Source organism: Phoenix dactylifera, chromosome 7 (assembly GCF_009389715.1).
Source record: "Phoenix dactylifera cultivar Barhee BC4 chromosome 7, palm_55x_up_171113_PBpolish2nd_filt_p, whole genome shotgun sequence".
In the NCBI taxonomy this organism is placed as follows: domain Eukaryota; kingdom Viridiplantae; phylum Streptophyta; class Magnoliopsida; order Arecales; family Arecaceae; genus Phoenix; species Phoenix dactylifera.
Window position 1 is genome coordinate 6742317 of NC_052398.1, and position 17498 is coordinate 6759814.

At 38.6% G+C, this 17498-nt stretch overlaps 2 protein-coding genes across 2 annotated transcripts; one reads left to right on the forward strand and one right to left on the reverse strand.

The window, feature by feature from the left end:
• Positions 1–3711: 3711 nt before the first annotated feature.
• Positions 3712–5142, forward strand: LOC120111396 (scopoletin glucosyltransferase-like). Its single transcript, XM_039128443.1, has one exon. The coding sequence runs from the start codon at positions 3712–3714 to the stop codon at positions 5140–5142; it is 1431 nt and encodes a 476-aa protein (XP_038984371.1).
• A 454-nt stretch (positions 5143–5596) lies between these two features.
• LOC120111326 (LIM domain-containing protein WLIM1-like) lies at positions 5597–15536 on the reverse strand. Its single transcript, XM_039128131.1, has 5 exons — positions 15006–15536; positions 11752–11848; positions 11142–11185; positions 10935–11024; positions 5597–6223 (listed from the first exon to the last, which is right to left on the reverse strand). Exons 1-5 carry the CDS (start codon positions 15147–15149, stop codon positions 5954–5956), a joined length of 645 nt encoding a protein of 214 aa, XP_038984059.1. The 5' UTR covers positions 15150–15536; the 3' UTR covers positions 5597–5953.
• Between the last annotated feature and the right edge of the window lie 1962 nt (positions 15537–17498).

Genomic DNA, 17498 nt, shown 5'->3' on the forward strand with positions numbered 1-17498 from the left:
TTTTCAACAAACTTTCCAGGTTTTCATATCTGTGGTATAAAAGTCTGCAGATGCCATGATTCTTAATGCACGAGGTGTACCCAATCAAAGATGGGGAAAATCAACATTCTTGAATTATAACAACTGTATTCATATATATGGGTTCAGGGTTCTTGCACAGATTCCTCTCATGAGGTTCCAGCCAAGGATAACCAAGTACATCAAACACCTCCTTTTCTGATCTACAATTCACGCTTGTGCCTGACTTGATCCCCTACAGAGGAGGGGGAAAATGGTCCGGTATACAAAAGCTTACCGTATGCAATTTCATTTTTCGCGGAGAAACCAATAGATTTAACCATTTTCTAGCAGTGGCCCGAGTAGCCAGATAAAGTCCTGTATCATTTAGTCTATATCCTTTGGATTCTGCTAATAATCTCAACCTGCATCCAGTATAATAATCAGAAGTGTTTTTTCTTGATCATATGTAGTTACCAATCTACGGAGATATAGAGGGAAAGCAGGAAGCATATTGATATTTTTCAACATGTTGATGTCTCTCGTGCAACTGAAAAAAAGTTGATAATCTGACCACTGATAGAATATATGACTATATTGACCATGGATCAACAGGAAAATACCAATCAAATAACAAGTTAGGCATAAAGATTAATGGCCTGTTCTTGTGTATGCATGTATGTAAACAAGCATTCAATTCTTCTTCTTTTTTTCCCCTCTACAAGATCTACAAGTCAATGCATCCACTAGCATATCAGTTTTGTATCAGCATCATTATTTGAGAATCTTTATCTCTTGCATGTAAGATAAATAACGAGGAATGGCTTCATAAAAAATTGAAGCATATAGAATCATACTGCCTATTTAGTACATTGTTGCCAGTCCATGCTATCAATCCAAAGGCATAATTATTCCTTGGGTATACCTTCCAGCATAGAAGCAGCTCCAATTAGAATCAGCTTGCAAATACCATCAGGCAGTTCAGAAAATGGTAGAAAATATAAGGACAGCAACCATGCAGGAATTAATTTGAGAAATTTCATTTTCTGAATTTGTAGAGAGTTAATAGTAATGTGATTTTCAAAATCACATTTCCTTTATCTTAATATATACCCCTCTACAGAAATATCCAAAGCTTTCACCTCATTAGAGTTTCTTGGTTCCATATGGTAATAGATGAAACCCAACACAACAAATTGCGGATATTAACAACTTGGAAGCTTTCAATTTTAACAAATATATGTTAAAATTAACATATATACCTAGAACCTGGAGACTAGTATTCAAATTTCAGTAATTTAATATCAGATGCTATATATACTATCAGTAAGCTTGATTCCATCGGTGTGATGTTATGCTACTGTATTATGGTGATGTAACCTTTCAATTATTTGTCTGGCAAGCCTGACTAGGATTTTGAAATTCATCTCTACGATTGACTATGTGGATTAACTTTTGTTGTTTCCTTGTCCTATTGAAGAGTAGAGCTGATTTTGATTACCAACTTCACAAGTGGCTTTAACACTCTATTTATATCTCTCTTGTAGGTAGCACTGGAGGCTTGTGACGGTGTCTTCCCTCAAGATAAATTGAAGCTTTATTTCAGGAGGACTAAAGGAGCTCGAAAATGGAAGGGAAATTAATGTTTAATCTTCTACACTTAAGAAGCTCAATTCGGACTTAAAAAGGCTAAGCATGCAAGTCCACTAGAGGAGGTGGTGATTTTGAGAGTGGTAAAAGAAGGCCTAATACATGCACTTGAAAAACCTAGAATTCAAGACATTAGCAATAAATAATAGAATGCATGCATACAAAAACATATATACCCTCGAATACAAGGGCATAAATAGCATATAACCAGGCACTCTATTTCAATATGATGTAGACACGTCGATGATTGAAATGCTTTCAGGCTATGGATGCAACATAATACAGACACGATATGAAAAATTTTCAAAAAATGGGGTACAAATATGGCAAATAATAACTACTACATAAGGAACTATTTTATATATGAAAAATATTAATTTTTGCTTAGTTTATTAGAACTTTATAGTTCCACTCTCTCTCTCTCTCTCTCACCCTCAGTTAGAGCGACTATGAACAGAGTCAGAGGGGGTTTTGCTTACCTTTCTGGATCATGGATCAAGGTCCTGAACCTATCCAAACTTACCCCATGAATAGACAACCTCCAAAAGTATTTGGAACATGTCTAAAAAGTATTTTGACTGCAAATGGGGACTTAAGACAGCCCAAGGCGAACTGGACCAGATGGAGCTTTAGGCTCATTAGTTTATAATTTGGGTTAGTTCATGCCTTAAAATTGGCCCAAAGCCAAGATTGGACAAATCCTAGCTTGGACGAAGCTCGACTCGAAGCTCAATTTATCCATTTCGAATCAATAGTTAGGCTCACTTCTTGATTAGTAAAATCCAAACTCTGCGTTCTCCCATTCCTTACCCATTCCCCTCCTACCTCCTCCCTCTTAGATAAGCATCCTATATTTCCATTGGTCGCCCCTCCATCCAGTGCAAGCACCACTAAAGCAATTGTCACAACTCAAGACCTCATCCAAAAAGGCTAACCGGAAGATATTCTTTAGGTTCCTCAATCCTGTATAAGTACCCAAGATCACTTTGGCAAATAACCGATGTGGGACTAAACACACGCCCGTACGGATTCTCACATACTTCTTTCGTTCAAGCTCTGACGTCTTCATCGGGCTAAAAGTTCAAATTTAATCATAAGCACCACAATTGGCCCGTGGCCAGCCTTCATGAACCCGTGCTACAATGTCCTCTAGTCCATATAGACTATAGGCCGTATTCGCTCTGATACCATTTGTCACAACCCAAGACAACACCCAAAAAAGCTAGCTGAAAGGTATTTTTTGGGTTCCTTAATCCTATATAAGTACCCAAGATTTCCTCAGCGAATAACCGATGTGGAAATAAACACATGTCTGTACGGATCCTCTCAGCAACTAAAAATAAGAAACTAAAAATATATATTATAAAAATAAATACACAAAATTAAGCAACAATAAATTACATAGATGTCATAATGAGTGAAAAGGTAATATCCATGCGGTTTGAGTTTTTAATATGCATAACAATCATGACTTTGAAGCTCCCAATCCTCCAGGATACTGTTATAGTGTTATAAATATGGTTTCTGTCATTATACAGCTAGTAGCATCTCGATGAGTCCCGAAATTAATAACAATAATAGAGAAATGAAATAAAGGGTCCCTTGGGGTATCATGATTAGGAAAAAAAAAATCAACATGATGGTCAGATTTCGATTACATAAGTACATTATAATATCTAACAAAAAATATAAAGCACATTCTAATTGTGAAAAAAAAAAGTTTGTTCCTAGAGATTTCAGGCATTAAAATAGTAGGGATGAGAGTATGGAAACATTTTTCGTGCCTTGATCAAATAGATTTGGCACAGGCGATCTCTTTTTCATTTCTGTTTCCTCACCCGGCTGAGGTTTGTTCAGCTTACCCGCCTGAACTCTGGAGGTGGTTGCCGTCCGTGTGCGCAGCGGGCACGCAAAGACGTCGAGGTTGGCGGTTTGAGTCACGACAACGGTGTGAGCGGTCCCCAGTCTTTATAATTTGGAATTCCCTCTTCTCCATCCCCCAAGCCCACCAAGAACCGACCGCTGGCCCAAAACAAGCCCAAACAGAACCTTCAGGCTTCAGCCATGTCCTCCGAGGCTCGTCATCAGCTCCACGTCTTCTTCTTCCCCTACCCAGCCCCCGGCCACATGCTTCCCCTTGCCCATGTCGCTGCCCTCTTTGCGGGCCGCGGCATCCGCGCCACCTTCGTCACCACCCCCGCCAACGCCCCTCTCCTCCGCCCCGCCCTCGACCACCAACCCGTCCGCATCCTCCTCCTCCCTTTCCCCTCCGCGGAGGTCGGCCTCCCACCGGGCTGCGAGAACACGGCCTCCCTCCCCCACCCTCGCACCCGTCACTTTGGCGCCATGGTCGAAGCCGTCGCCGCCCTCCGCGATCCCCTCGCCGCCCTCATCCGCACCCACCGCCCCGACTGTCTCATCTCCGACTACGTCTGCGGCTGGACCGCCGACCTCGCCTGCTCTCTCGGCATCCCGAGACTCGTCTTCAATCCCACTTCCCTCTTCTCCACCGCCATATGGGACGCCATCCTCTCCCGCGGGGCCCACCGCGACGACGCCGGTCTCCTCGTCGTCGAGGGCGGCCTCCCGCACCGCGTCGAGCTGACGCCGGCCGAGGTCCCCAGGGCCTTCGACTATCCGGCAGAAATCAACGCCATAAAAGAATCCGAAAACCGTAGCTACGGCACCATCTACAATAGCTTCTACGAATTGGAGCCCCTGTACGTCGATTTCTTGAAGGAAAGCCGGGCCACCAAAGTGTGGTGCATCGGGCCGGTGGCTTTTGCTAGCAGGGGAGCAGCAGGGGACGATCTTGATAATGAGCAAGGAGAGCTGATCAAGAAATGGCTCGATTCGAAGACGCCCGACACGGTCGTGTACGTGTGTTTTGGGAGCGAGTTTGTATTCAAAGCGGAGCAGCTCCGAGAGATGGCATTGGGGTTGGAGGCGTCGGGCCACCCGTTCGTGTGGGCGATGAGAAGCGACGAGCCCGAGGCGGAGTGGATGCCGGAGGGGTTGGAGGAGAGGATAGGGGAGAGGGGTTTGATAATAAGAGGATGGGCGCCTCAATTGATGATATTGAACCATCCGGCGGTTGGAGGGTTCGTGACGCACAGCGGGTGGAATTCGACGCTGGAGGCGGTGAGCGCGGGGGTGCCGATGGCCGCGTGGCCGCTCCAGTGGGACCAGTTCTTCAACGCGAGGCTGGTGGTGGAGTTGCTGGGGATCGCAGTGCGGGTTTTGGATTCGGTGGGGCAGCGAGCGGGGGAGGTGGTGCAGTGGGAGAGGGTGAGGGACGCGTTGGAGAGGGTGATGGGTGGGGCTGGTCGAGAGGCGAGGAGGAGCGCGAGGGAGTTTGGGGTGATGGCGAGAGCGGCGGTGGAGGAGGCTGGGTCGTCGTATGGGGAGCTCAGCCGCTTGGTCGAAGAACTTAAACAGCTGGCTGTGCAGAGGAGGAAGGAAGCTCAGGGGGCAGTAAATCCTAATTCTACATAAAAGATTATTTCAACAAAATAACCAATCAAAACATTATTACATATCTCATTTAACAACCCAACGGTGTTACTACGTACGTACGTCAATATACGAAGATAGAGACTGATGGCCCCATGAAAGTACAAGGAACGGAGCAATCTCGCATAGGACAAGTTACATACCGATGAGCGATTATGTTGTCCGGCATCTCGCTGACAGCGGCACAGACTGCCAGTAAGAGCTCATGAAAAAGTTAATAAAGCAACAGTTGCAACGTTTTTGTTATGAGATCTTTGTATGATCATGGTTTACTTTAATGCCGCAGATGGTCCAAAATCCAATGATAAGATTTGCATTTTGTTGTTGAGAAGGTGCATTTGTGTATCTAAGAGTCATAACAGGCTTTGCAGATATGGAATAAAAACTGTTACAAGATCATCACCAAATTCACTAAAAGAGTTAGTTCAAGAACAGATGATAATCAAAAGAACTCTTTCTCCAGCAAATAAAACAACTCCTGAACAAAATGTAGGCAGAGTAATACACGCCCCCGCCTCCTTAAGTAGACCTCTGACATACAACCATCACCACCTGCAACTCTGGAATACAACACACAGCTTAATGGAAAAGAAGAAAAACACGCCATATTTATTTCAACTCTCACAACGCAAAGAATACGTAATAAAGAGAAGGTTCCCAAGATATAAGAATCCTGAAGATCAAAATCTGGTATCCAAACTCAGCAGCTGTATGTAGACGAACTCATTCCACTGTCATTTCACAATTGCCCAAAAGAGTGCCAAGTACAACAATCTTCCACCCAAGAGAAAATTCAACTAGCACTTTCTGCATTGTCATCTGGTACTGGGTTCTCATCTGGTACTGCGTTCTCATCTGGTACTGGGTTCTCAGTAGGCACTTTAATGTCTTCATGTCTGTCTTCAAGCTGACTGAAATTTCCCTTCGCCATGAAGAGCTGAGAGTGGTGGTGCTTGCAGTAAAGTCTGCCGTCATGTGCGATATAGTTAGATGGGCTGATCACACAGCCTCCATGGCTGCATTTGAAGCATGGTCTATGGTATGAGGTGCCATCAAGTGCAACCTGAAAAGAAGGAAATAATACCGGGTAAAATTTTCTGCAGATCCCGAGGATACAGATCTGCACATCACATATTGGTTGTTTTTATCATAGAGATGTACTCAAAAAAAATGGTAAATAAAATAGATGATGAATTTGCAGTTGATGATCATGCGAGATAGCACATCGTAATACAGAAAGTACAGCTGTACACGTAATAGTGTACCTAAATATCATATAAATCAACTGGTATGTTGAAAGTTAACAGAAATGTCTATGCATGTATGCACATGCATGTACACACATTAGGTAGAGCTTCATGTTGCATTGACTTGAAACTTTTGAACATATTTTCTTGGATGATCAATTGATACTGACATGTAATTTGTAGTGAAAAAGGTTACTTAGTTAACATGTCATTTTATAGTAAAATGGGTTTTAAGATAACCATAAAATTGGTTCTTTAATTTACCTTATTTCCCCTAAATTTCTTTTGTTGTATTTTTAATTTTTCAGGGCCCATTTGGGATTGCTTTTGTTTTCTGTTTTTGTTTTCAAGAACCAAGAAGAAAAATGGACTTGACTGAAGAATATGTATGACGAAACCTTGTTGTTCTTTGAAATTGCTTGTAAAATCTTTTGAGCTTTTGGTAACAAAGCTTTATTGCTTTCAAAAACAGGTGAAAAAAAAGAGGAATAACAAAAGTTTTGGCAAGTGCTCTCTTCAACATCAATCTCCATGTGGTATTCCACTAATTAGTGGAGGAAAAAAATGCAAAAACAACAACAATGCCAAAAAGGCCATTAGTTATTTGTATTTTTAATATTTTACAATATACTCCTCATAGATGGTTGCCTAAATGCCCCTTCGAACTAAGTGCTTCGTAATCTCCTAGTCACCTGCACAATGAAAATACAGGATTTGTATTGAATATAAAACAAAATGATTTATTTCCTCTGTGCAAATTCCAAATAAATTGATATATATTTGAAAATTTATTATGAATGTTAATTGATGGAGGGAAATATGTTTAACCTGGAATTATGATACATGTTTGTTTTGAACACTGAAAGCACTTCTTCTCAACGAAAGATAACTAATACTCCAAAATGAAGAAGATGAATTTCCTCCACTATTCTTGGTGTATCTATACCATATTCTCTGTGCTATTGCATGATAAATGTTGGCATGATAAGGAGAAATACCCCTCTACCAAGTTTGGGAAACAAAATTGATGTGGGCTCTACAATTGCTTATCCCTGAAAAGTTGATGATGCTTCAAAAGAAACAAGGGGTTTTTTACTGATATGAGGTGGGAAGCCTGCACCAGCTGTAGGAACTCATATTAATAATCTATCTTATGAATGATAAATATGATGATTGGACAGATCATGTGCATGCAGGATAGCTCAAATATACATTAATGTGTACAAGGTTAGGATCACAATATTTAGGTATGAGATTGAAAGACACCACAAGGATCATATGAGGGACTTCATTATCACCTCTGAGTCTGCCATGTGAGTATACTGATAAAGAAGCCATGGTAGCACTTCAAGCTAACAGTTCAAGGTTAAAGAAGCTAGTGTAGCAGGGAGTCCAAGATTATCAATGGGAAGACTGGATCCGCAGAATATCTGTTTTACACTTTCAAAGCAAACAGCACTAGGTCAAAGTGGTTCTTCAGGTCAAATTTGGGTTAAAGTTCAACTAGATTTAACGAGCATTTTGGATATTTAAGAGTTAGTTTAGAGATTCTCTGAGTGTGCAGGCCTTGGCAAGGTGGCAAAGTTGCTCCACTGAAACCTAGCTGTTATAAGTTCAAAATATGGAATCATCCTCTCCGTATGTAGGGATAAGGCTGCATATTTTAGACCTTCCCTAAATCCCACACGGAGCCTTGTGCATTGGGATGCCCTTTTTTATAAAGATCCTCAGGCTCTTGGTAACAAATTACTTAGGAATATTTCTATGACTTCTGCAATGCCCTTGGATTCTAGTAACAGCTAGTTGACTGGGATGTAGACAAGCTTGGCTGGCTGTTATACGGAGTCTTATTCGTACACGGAACAATCTATGTGGATGGACCTAATGGACAAATAGCTAAAAGACGAGCAGGGGCCTTTCTTAGTTATGTCATGTTGGATTCATGACTAGACTCAAACTCATAATGAACTGGTCTCAAGTGACCAGCTATTGCAGAAATTTTGGAAGCCATTAAGCAATGTATTGCAAACCAAATTTTAGTAAGAAGAAATCCTGATTTACTTAGAGGATGTCTTGACAAAGTCAAGTAGCCAGTAACCATTCGGATTTTGTTTTAGGTGCAGTACTAAAAGGAATGCATTATGTATGTGTAGAAGGCTAGAAGCATTTAGCATACATCATACATGTACAAGTCATCCAAATTTGTGACAATACTTGAGATTAGAGATGTGGACTACATTACTGCGAGGTTTGAATAGTGATTTTTTTTCTTCAAATAAGACTCTTTATTTTTTATCTAAAAGATTTGATGAAAAGTTAATTTTAAATTCCAATTGGTATGATCTTTCATAACAGGTTGCGTGGCTAATTGTTATTATATGTTTATCAAAGATGATGTGACCCAGACTTATGCTTAACTAGAAATATGTTAAACATGACGCATGAAAACTGCCTTCTTTTGTTATTCCCACCACTCATAATTCGCATGCAGAGACTTATCTGTGCTAGCAAATCCTTGAGGTGCACTAGGAGGCATTTTAAAGTCTCTATAAGCATAGAACTGTCATTTTGTCAAATTTCTATTATGCTTATCTTTTCCATTTTCACAGTGAGCATTACATGATGTTCCTCAACCGGAAAATGCAGATCAGATAGGTCCCACAGGTAATAAAATTTGAGGATGCTTTGGCATTTCTTGGCTTATAAAAGAGAGAACAAATGCTAAATAAGTTTAAGGATCTTTTATGGTGCATAAGAGAGTTAGTTGAAACACCACTGTACATATGTAACATGAATGCCATGATTACAATTTCCTATGATAATTTGAATAAATCTTACCAGTACTTGACAATGTACAAGACTGGAAGATGGATGATGTTCCTGTGTAATTTAACTAGGGAATATGAAGCACTGTGTCAAATCATGATGCTTAAATTATAAGGCAATACTAGAATCAAATGTCCATATGAAAAATGGTAGTATTAATTTTGTACGAGCATACAGGCAATGATAATGACAAAGCCATCATGATGTTAAGCGGAAAGTTAGAAGTGAATGTGTTCAAGGAAGCCTGGAAGCAAAATCAATGGGTAACAAAGTGATGCAAACTAATACACTTTAGTCAAATGCAGCAAGATCTTGAAGAGCAGAGAATAGATTCAAGTGGAATCCAAAATGAGTTGAAGCGGGTTAGTATGTTGTGTAGGGAAAGAAAAGCAAAGATGGCCTTTGTGGTAGAAATTATGTCCTTGGATATAGACATAAGGTAAATTAGGCTTGCGATATGTTTGGATGTTATACAAAATAATGGTATTTTTGGTTTTGAATCTTTTATAAAATTAGTTATGATTCCATACAACTGGATATTTGGTGGTGTAGAAATATTCATAAAATCCAAACAGACCATAATACTGGATATCCCCACTTTGAGTAGAATTTCCAAGTTCATGATCCCCCCACCTCAGACCCACCCCATGAAATAAAAAAGAAAAAAGTGTTCGTCCTTAACCAAACATTTCTTTAAAAAATCTCAACTATTAGTATTTAAATAAATCAAAGGAAAGGAAAAACAACATATTGAACCTTAATGACCTCCAAATGGAAAACTTAGCAAAGCCGCTTACAAGTATATGGGAAAAATGTTGCAGTTAAGTTAAACTCCTGCAGTGCAAACTAATAACACTCTCATTGTTGGTCAAGGGGACAAACAAAATGAACACAAATTGGAAGATGACAAACAAATTAGTAACATATATTAGACTGCTATCACTGTTACCAGTATCAATTGCTGGACTATACAAGACAATGGACAAAGAAATGGATTTGCAGACAAACTTATGATTTGGCAATTAATTAACTAAGCAGTGCTGCACATGCTTATATGCTCTCTGATGCACACAAAGCATGTTAAACCATATCTACTTCTAGAGTTTCAATATGAATGACCCCTACATGTACACAGCATCAGCAATCGTTTTTCAAAAATATTCTACTCTTGTTGGACTGAATCTTACATTACAATTAATCATTGCATGCATAATTCATGTGTTAATTTTTTAAAATGTAGGTCATCATGAAACGAATTTACCAAGACCACCATTAAAAATTGCCTAGTTTGGTTATATCTCTTTCAACATAAGGACTGCTAAAGTTAATTCCTATTGACAAATCATTGAGCTAACAAACTTTCAGTACTTTAAAGTCCTCAGCCTAAGCACGGCGAGAGAAAGCAGAAATCCACAATGGTCCACAACCATCTCTTCTTTGCATTATATACAGCCTATAATTAGGAGGGAAAAAAAGTAATGTAAGAAACAGATGCAAACCTATAAATCAGACATATACATCAAACAGATGTGACCCCTGACAGAAGATTGAAAAAAACGTTTAAAAAAAAATAATTGACAATTTTTCTTTTGAAAAAAGTATCTATTGAAGTTCAAAATTCAGTAAGAGTAGCAGAGAAAGACCCATCTATGATAAGCTAATGTCCCATATATTATATGAAGAAAATGAAATAATGCATACCTTCTCAATTGGGTAAACAGTTTTCTTGCAAACCACACACTTGTCTTGCGTCCCAACAAACATACTTAAAAATCTGCTATTAGCATTGCTCTGCACAACATAATCCATAACTTAATTCAAGTAAGTAGACTGGGGGGAACCCAAAAACGAAAGTATAAGTGCAAAAATGGGGACAAGAGCCTGATAAAAATATATGTGGCAGAATACCTCATGACCATTGGATCGGTCCGCCTTAGCAGATCTCGAAGAGCCTAGATGGGCAAAAGCACGGTTTAAGCTCTAAACATGTAATTGTATAATTATCATAAAGAAAAAGGTTGCAGGCATAACTTTCACTTTTCTAATTTTTAAGAATAGAAAGCAAAATCTTTGTTGATGTTCTTTTCAAATTCTCAAAAACACAAATATGTTTGCTGAAGTCAAGTATTTTTATTTTTCGTAAATGCAAAAAGTTCCAACCTTTGGTGCTGATAGTGGCAGTGGTGGCGGCGGCGGCAGTGGTGGTGGCAGCAGCATGACAGTAGCAGTGGTGGCAATGGTGGTAGCAGTGGAAGCGGTAGCAGCGGAAGCGGTAGCAGCGAAAGCGGTAGCAACGGCAACAGCAGTGACGGTGGTGGACAGGGTATTGAGTTTCCTAATTTAAAGTGAAAGCAAGATTTACTTGTTTTCTTTTTTTTAAGAAATAGTGAGAAACGTTTATAAAAATAGAAAATAAAAGTAGTAGAGCCAAACATGTTATTTGTCTAGGTTTTTGTGTTTCTGTTTTTAAGAACAGAAAAAAGAAAAATAAGCATTGTCAAACAGGCCCTAAAACAACCTTCGAAACTTTTATCCAAGCTGCCAGTCATTTTAAAGAGTTGGTCATAATGAGGCTTGCAGTACAGAACACCATCAATGGAGCTGTAATTGCTGAGCTGCATCATTAAACATTAAAAAGTGTCATTCAGTCCAATAGCATAAGATAACCAGATGCCAACTGATAAATATTATGCATAGTTTTCTTTGTATTCAAAACAAATGTCATGTCACTCATGAGATTGCAAAGGGCATTTATAGATATATTTACAAATAGTATGTTCTAGTTATGCATACTTAAATTTTTCCCTGAAACAGATAATAGAACATCAAGCTCCTGATAAAATGAGAAAATTAGACAAATGCCTCAGAAATTATAGTAGCAGCACTTTGTGAGCAAATAAATGAAACCCAATTATCTGAAGGGCCAAACAGATACATTTAAACTGTCATCGGAACATTTTACTCCCTTGTTTTATTGTTTAATATTGTTCATGCAAACCAGGGTACAACGCATTGTTGAATCCAGCAACCAGCCAATCTACCCAATTTGCTAGCCAGATTGCTACCCCTGTCGAAGAAAGCTATCCATTGTTATCCATTAAGCATGCGTTCTTGAATCCACTTACTAGTGCTTTCACAAGAATGGAAAATTATGTAATTCATGGCGATACAGAAAGTTATGGGACAACGGATATCTTTTCTTGGTGATGTAACTTTCACTTGAAGTAAGCATCAAAATCAAATAGCATGAAGTAGAAAGAGAAATGAGAAGGAATATAAGTTGCCTTGCGGAATAGACTCTTCTTCTAAAATTTTAATATGTTTCATTTTCATATTCTATTGAACTTTTCCAACTACTACTCAAAAGTGAATCTTTATCAATCAAGAATTATAAGAAATTCCAATACAGAGTAATAAAATTAAAAGAGTCTCCGAGTTAAATCAGCACGTATTAGTTAAAGCACCATAAGGATGTCTTGCACAAATGAAGTTACATACATACTGAAGATTGGCGAAATTTCATATCCATTACACTTGCAACATACTAGCACGGTAGCAGCTTATGCATGTAACAAAGCTAGATAGGTCCATTTTTGTTTTGAGAAAATTTGATTCTTTTTCCTTCTCTTGCTCGAATTGATACCTAGAAATGATAAATTTGCTAGTGCACAGGTTGAATACTTTCTTTTATAATAAGGAAAAAGATTTAATCACTCTGAAATTGTCCTTCCTGTTCATAGCTGAATGAATGTTGATCAAATTAATGCAAGACACAATCATCTCTGACTAATTACCCTACTGTACAGAGTTCAGAGTACTTCTATATCTGGTGGCCATAATTTTAGAATCCAATCCTAGAGAAAATTCACCATTTGGGGCCTAGCCAAGCAACTTGATCCCCTCTTTCCCATGGAGAAGGTCCAACGTTCGACTTGTGTTGTGTATCCGGAATTTCTAACTTATGTGGCCGTGGAGACCAGTGGAACTTGATATTAGCTAGATATGGTCAAAACAGTGAGGGCTGTGCTCAGATGCAGGGTCAAGGAGATGATGGAGGACGTGATGGAATGCTTAATCCAATGATGAAGCACAAAATATTGATTAAGATGGACAATAATCTAGAAAAAGTTGGTTGATTATTGATATGAGGATATGGCATGGTCAGATGACCTATTGGACCCACCCAAATCATTTGCTTGACCATCAGGGCCAAGGTGGTGCAGGCGGGCATTATTTGTATTCAACCTAATCAGACTAGAATTGCCTGTCTAGGACTCATATTAGAGAACAACCCCCCGCCCCGCCCACCAAAAAAAAAGGGAAAGGAAAGAAAAGAAAAGAAAAGAAAAAGAAAAATAATCCCCTCCCACTCTTCTCTTCCAAAAGAAGAAGAATCTGTGAAATGCTTAGCGTAGAACAAAATCATAGCTCTGTAAGACAGACAAGGACCATTATAATATACCTTTCATATGTCACATGTAATTTTTGTAAGAGTCATATAATCTGTTTTGCTCAGATGCCCTTTGTCTATGGGACTTGACACTAGTTGGTTGCAGACTAAGGGAGGTATCAAAGACCTGAATTTTCATTCTTTGAGGATTTGTTCCTACGCAAAAGTTCATGATCTCTAGATCATGGATAAATGTCCTTGTACTTGTAACCTATTAATAATTGCTAAGCAAATGTTGTTACAACCTATTAAAAATTGCTAAGCAAATCTTGTTATTAATTTTTTTCAAGAAAATGAGGAAATTAATTGATTGCAGCAAGGTAAGGCACTCATCAAGAATGGTTCTCTTTTTAATATAGCATAAACCATGCAATGAAATAAGTAATTGATTATTTACTTGCTATTAGCATAATAGGGATTAGAAGAATGGAAAAAAGAATCAATCAATTAAATAAGTGAGTGATTATTTACTTGAAGCACCTATTAGCATAATACGGATTAGAAGAATGGGAAAAACAAAATGCCCGTGATGATGCCCACACGGATATTTGTTCCGTGTACCTTAGTACAAGATCGAAAAGTGGCTAGCTTTTTTTTCCTTGTATATTGTAGTCAACTATGCAATTACGCAAAACTTATCGAAGAAACATCTAAATTACATAACCAAATTAAATTTTAAAACATGTTTGCCAATTTAACAGGTTAATTTCAGAAATTCACTCATAGGTTGACATAAATTTAATTCGGAAAAAAAAAAAAGAATGACAGCAAATGAAAGAATGAGTAGATTTTGTCAAGTAAATATCCAGTAGATATTACACATAAGAGGCGCAGATCCATGATAAATAATACACAGGAATAAACATTTTAAAGAAAATCGTGCACCAACTACAGAAGAAGAGAACGCAAGACATGCTTAGATGGTGAAATCAAGAGACACAGTAGAAATCAGACAAATCGGCAAAAAGAGTAGAGCCAAATAAAAAAAAGAAAACAAAAACGATCAATTACAGCAGCCATGGCAACAGTATTCCAATCTGATACGCACCAGACCAGAGCATACCTTTCCTATCTTATTGCTTTCTTGGGGGAAGGATGGTACAAGGAAAACGGAGACGCTTATACTTAAAAAAAAAAAAAAATCGAGCCAAACAAGATGTAGAAAGAGAAAACATACGGAAATAAATTGCGCCTAGATTAAAGAAAAACGTTCAAGAATAACAGAAGCCAGGTGGCAGAGAGGCAAGAAATCAGAACAGAGGCGAAGAAGACCCAAGAAGGCAATAAAGATGGCAGAAAGGAAGAGGATGAAAATCAATTACCTTGAGGGTTCCTTTGCAGTGGTGGCAACGGAAGCAGGCCTTGTGATAGACCCTTCCATCAGCGGTGAGCTGATCCACCAAATACACCGTCTTCTCGCACGCCTTGCACTTCTGGGTCGTCCCACCAAACGCCCCCGACGCCATCTCTCTCGTCCCCCGACCTTCTCTTCCAAATAAAAAAAACGAAGCGAAAGCCTGTGGTTTTTGGACCGGAGAAGGAAACGAGGGAAGAAGAAGAAGAGAACGGGAGGGGAGGAAGAGGAGAAGAGAGATGGGGACGAGGCGGCTTTTCTTTGTTACTGTCAGAAAGAGAACAGCTCAGCAACGCTGTCAGAAATAACGGCAGCACGCGAGAGTTGGCGATGGCGCTGCTTTAGCCTCTATAAAGTATTCTTGTTCTTATTCTAATATTCGACGCACTTGGCCTCGCCGGATTGTCATCACGGGCGCTTTGCTGTGGTAATGCCTCTGGTTTGCTGTGCGGCCCGCGACGGCTTTTTCTATTGTTCGCTTTTCGGCTCCCTTCTTTTGCTTTCGAGGACGGACGGCGCCATCCCGGGTTTAAGCGTAAGCGTGCGAGCGCGAGGCTGCCCCTCGCAATAAAGCGTCATGCCGGCGCTCCGAAAGTCCAATGATGGATGGACCCGCCAAAACAGTACACAATTATTTTACTTTGATGGCGAGAAAAGTAGCTTCTCCGAGCGCCTTCTCGCGCCTGGCAACGCCCCGTGGATGGCAAGAATGCGCGCGGCAGTCCAGATTGCCCTGATATCAACGGACACATGACACGCACAGCAATTCAAAAAAAATAAAGGAAAAATATATAAAATATAAAAGGACTAATTGGGTTCTCAGGAAAAAATAAAGAAAAAAAATATGATTAACAAAAAAAATACCTTAAAATTTTTAAATAATAGAGATAGACGGAATGATATAAAAAATCTAATTTTCATTGATTAAACATTAAGATTTTTTTTTCAAAAGTATTCTTAAACTTTTAGATAAAATGACATAAATTTTTTTTATTAAGAGCACAATAGTTACTTCATGCAACTTTCTCTAAAAAATAGATGATTGCCTAAATATAAGCCACTCTAGAATGTCCGATCTCTTATTGTCAATCAAGCATGCAAAAATTATTTTTCTAAGCATAATATACCCCGGCATCAGCTTTTGAGAAAAAAATCGGTGAAAAAAATTCTTCCCACAAACTAAACAAGTCTAAAGATAAAGCGCAAATAAATATTTTAAAATTTAAAATTTTATATTCTCAACTAATATACTAATGGATTTATGTAAACAATCCAAGATAAATATAAGAGTTTGCATAGAAATAGACTACTGGAGTCCTTGAAAAATCTAATTGTATAGTTTGCATAATTCTAGTCTTGTAGTCCACCTAAAAATAAAATCCTTTAGTTCTCGAATAAAACATTTTTAATTTATAGATTTGTGCCTAACACAAATTCATCTAGATTTTTTATTTCTAGACAGTTGCTAGAACAAAAAACAAGAAAGAGAAAAAATGACAACAAGCTTTTAGGTAGGGATGAGCATGAAATCAAGCTAGGTTAAGTTGTAAATAAGTTTTGATAGAGTCTATCACAATTTCACTTTACTTGCTTATGCTAGGAGTTTGAGAATGGGCTACTATCCAAATATGTTGCAAGTTGCGTTCGCATCAATGTTGACTACATATCAACAAACATCTTAAATGGATCATGCACAAATACAATTAGATCTTATTGCGTAGGGCAATATGACATTGGATGTATTTGTTGATGCTCACATCACTTTGGTGCGATCGACTCAAGTCTTTTGGGAGGCAAATAAATGAGATAATCAATTTTCGTCAATCAAAATTTGCTTGGAATTGGATCTGCCAAGTGAATAAAACTCTTACTTTTTCCCAGCCCTTCTATATTCCTATAGTGGATAAAATGTAATTTTGATTTATATTATGTTTATTCAGATCTCAACATTATATAGAAGTGAAAATTATTTCTATTTTTTTAATTTTCTTGACACCTCTAATTAAAATTTCTTGCCAAGGAATCATAAGAGATCTCTCTATCTCTCTCTTTCCACCCTGACCAAGCTTTAGTCCTAAAAAAGTGATGGTGAGAGACCCCATTATGTGTATGCAAGCAGTTTTCTTGCCATGTAGGAAAAAAAGGATTTGTATAACTTATGAAATTTGATGCCACGTATAGGTTGGTTGTTATGGAGCTGTTGGATCAGTAATTTGAGACCCTATGAACTTTTCACGTGCATATAACGAGCCTCTCAAACCATTTTCCATATTAAAAACTCCTTGACTTTATTAGCATGTCAATCCATGACCTTTCATTCACGATATCCATTTCTTTTCTGGATAGTAGTCAATTTATCTCAAAATAATTTAAAATTTATGATTGAATTCACTTGTTGCAGGTCCCAAATCTCGGCTAGCCACATTCATCCCCCCATGAATCTTAATTAGTATATAAATAA

Excerpts from the sequence above, each read along its gene's own strand:
- LOC120111326 (XM_039128131.1), bottom strand. The coding sequence starts at position 15,149 with ATGGCGTCGGGGGCGTTTGGTGGGACGACCCAGAAGTGCAAGGCGTGC. Across the intron at positions 11,186-11,751 it reads CTTGGATAAAAGTTTCGAAG|GCTCTTCGAGATCTGCTAAG; the intron begins GTTGTTTTAGGG and ends TTGCCCATCTAG. Across the intron at positions 11,025-11,141 it reads ACCGATCCAATGGTCATGAG|AGCAATGCTAATAGCAGATT; the intron begins GTATTCTGCCAC and ends TATGTTGTGCAG.
- LOC120111396 (XM_039128443.1), top strand. The coding sequence starts at position 3,712 with ATGTCCTCCGAGGCTCGTCATCAGCTCCACGTCTTCTTCTTCCCCTAC.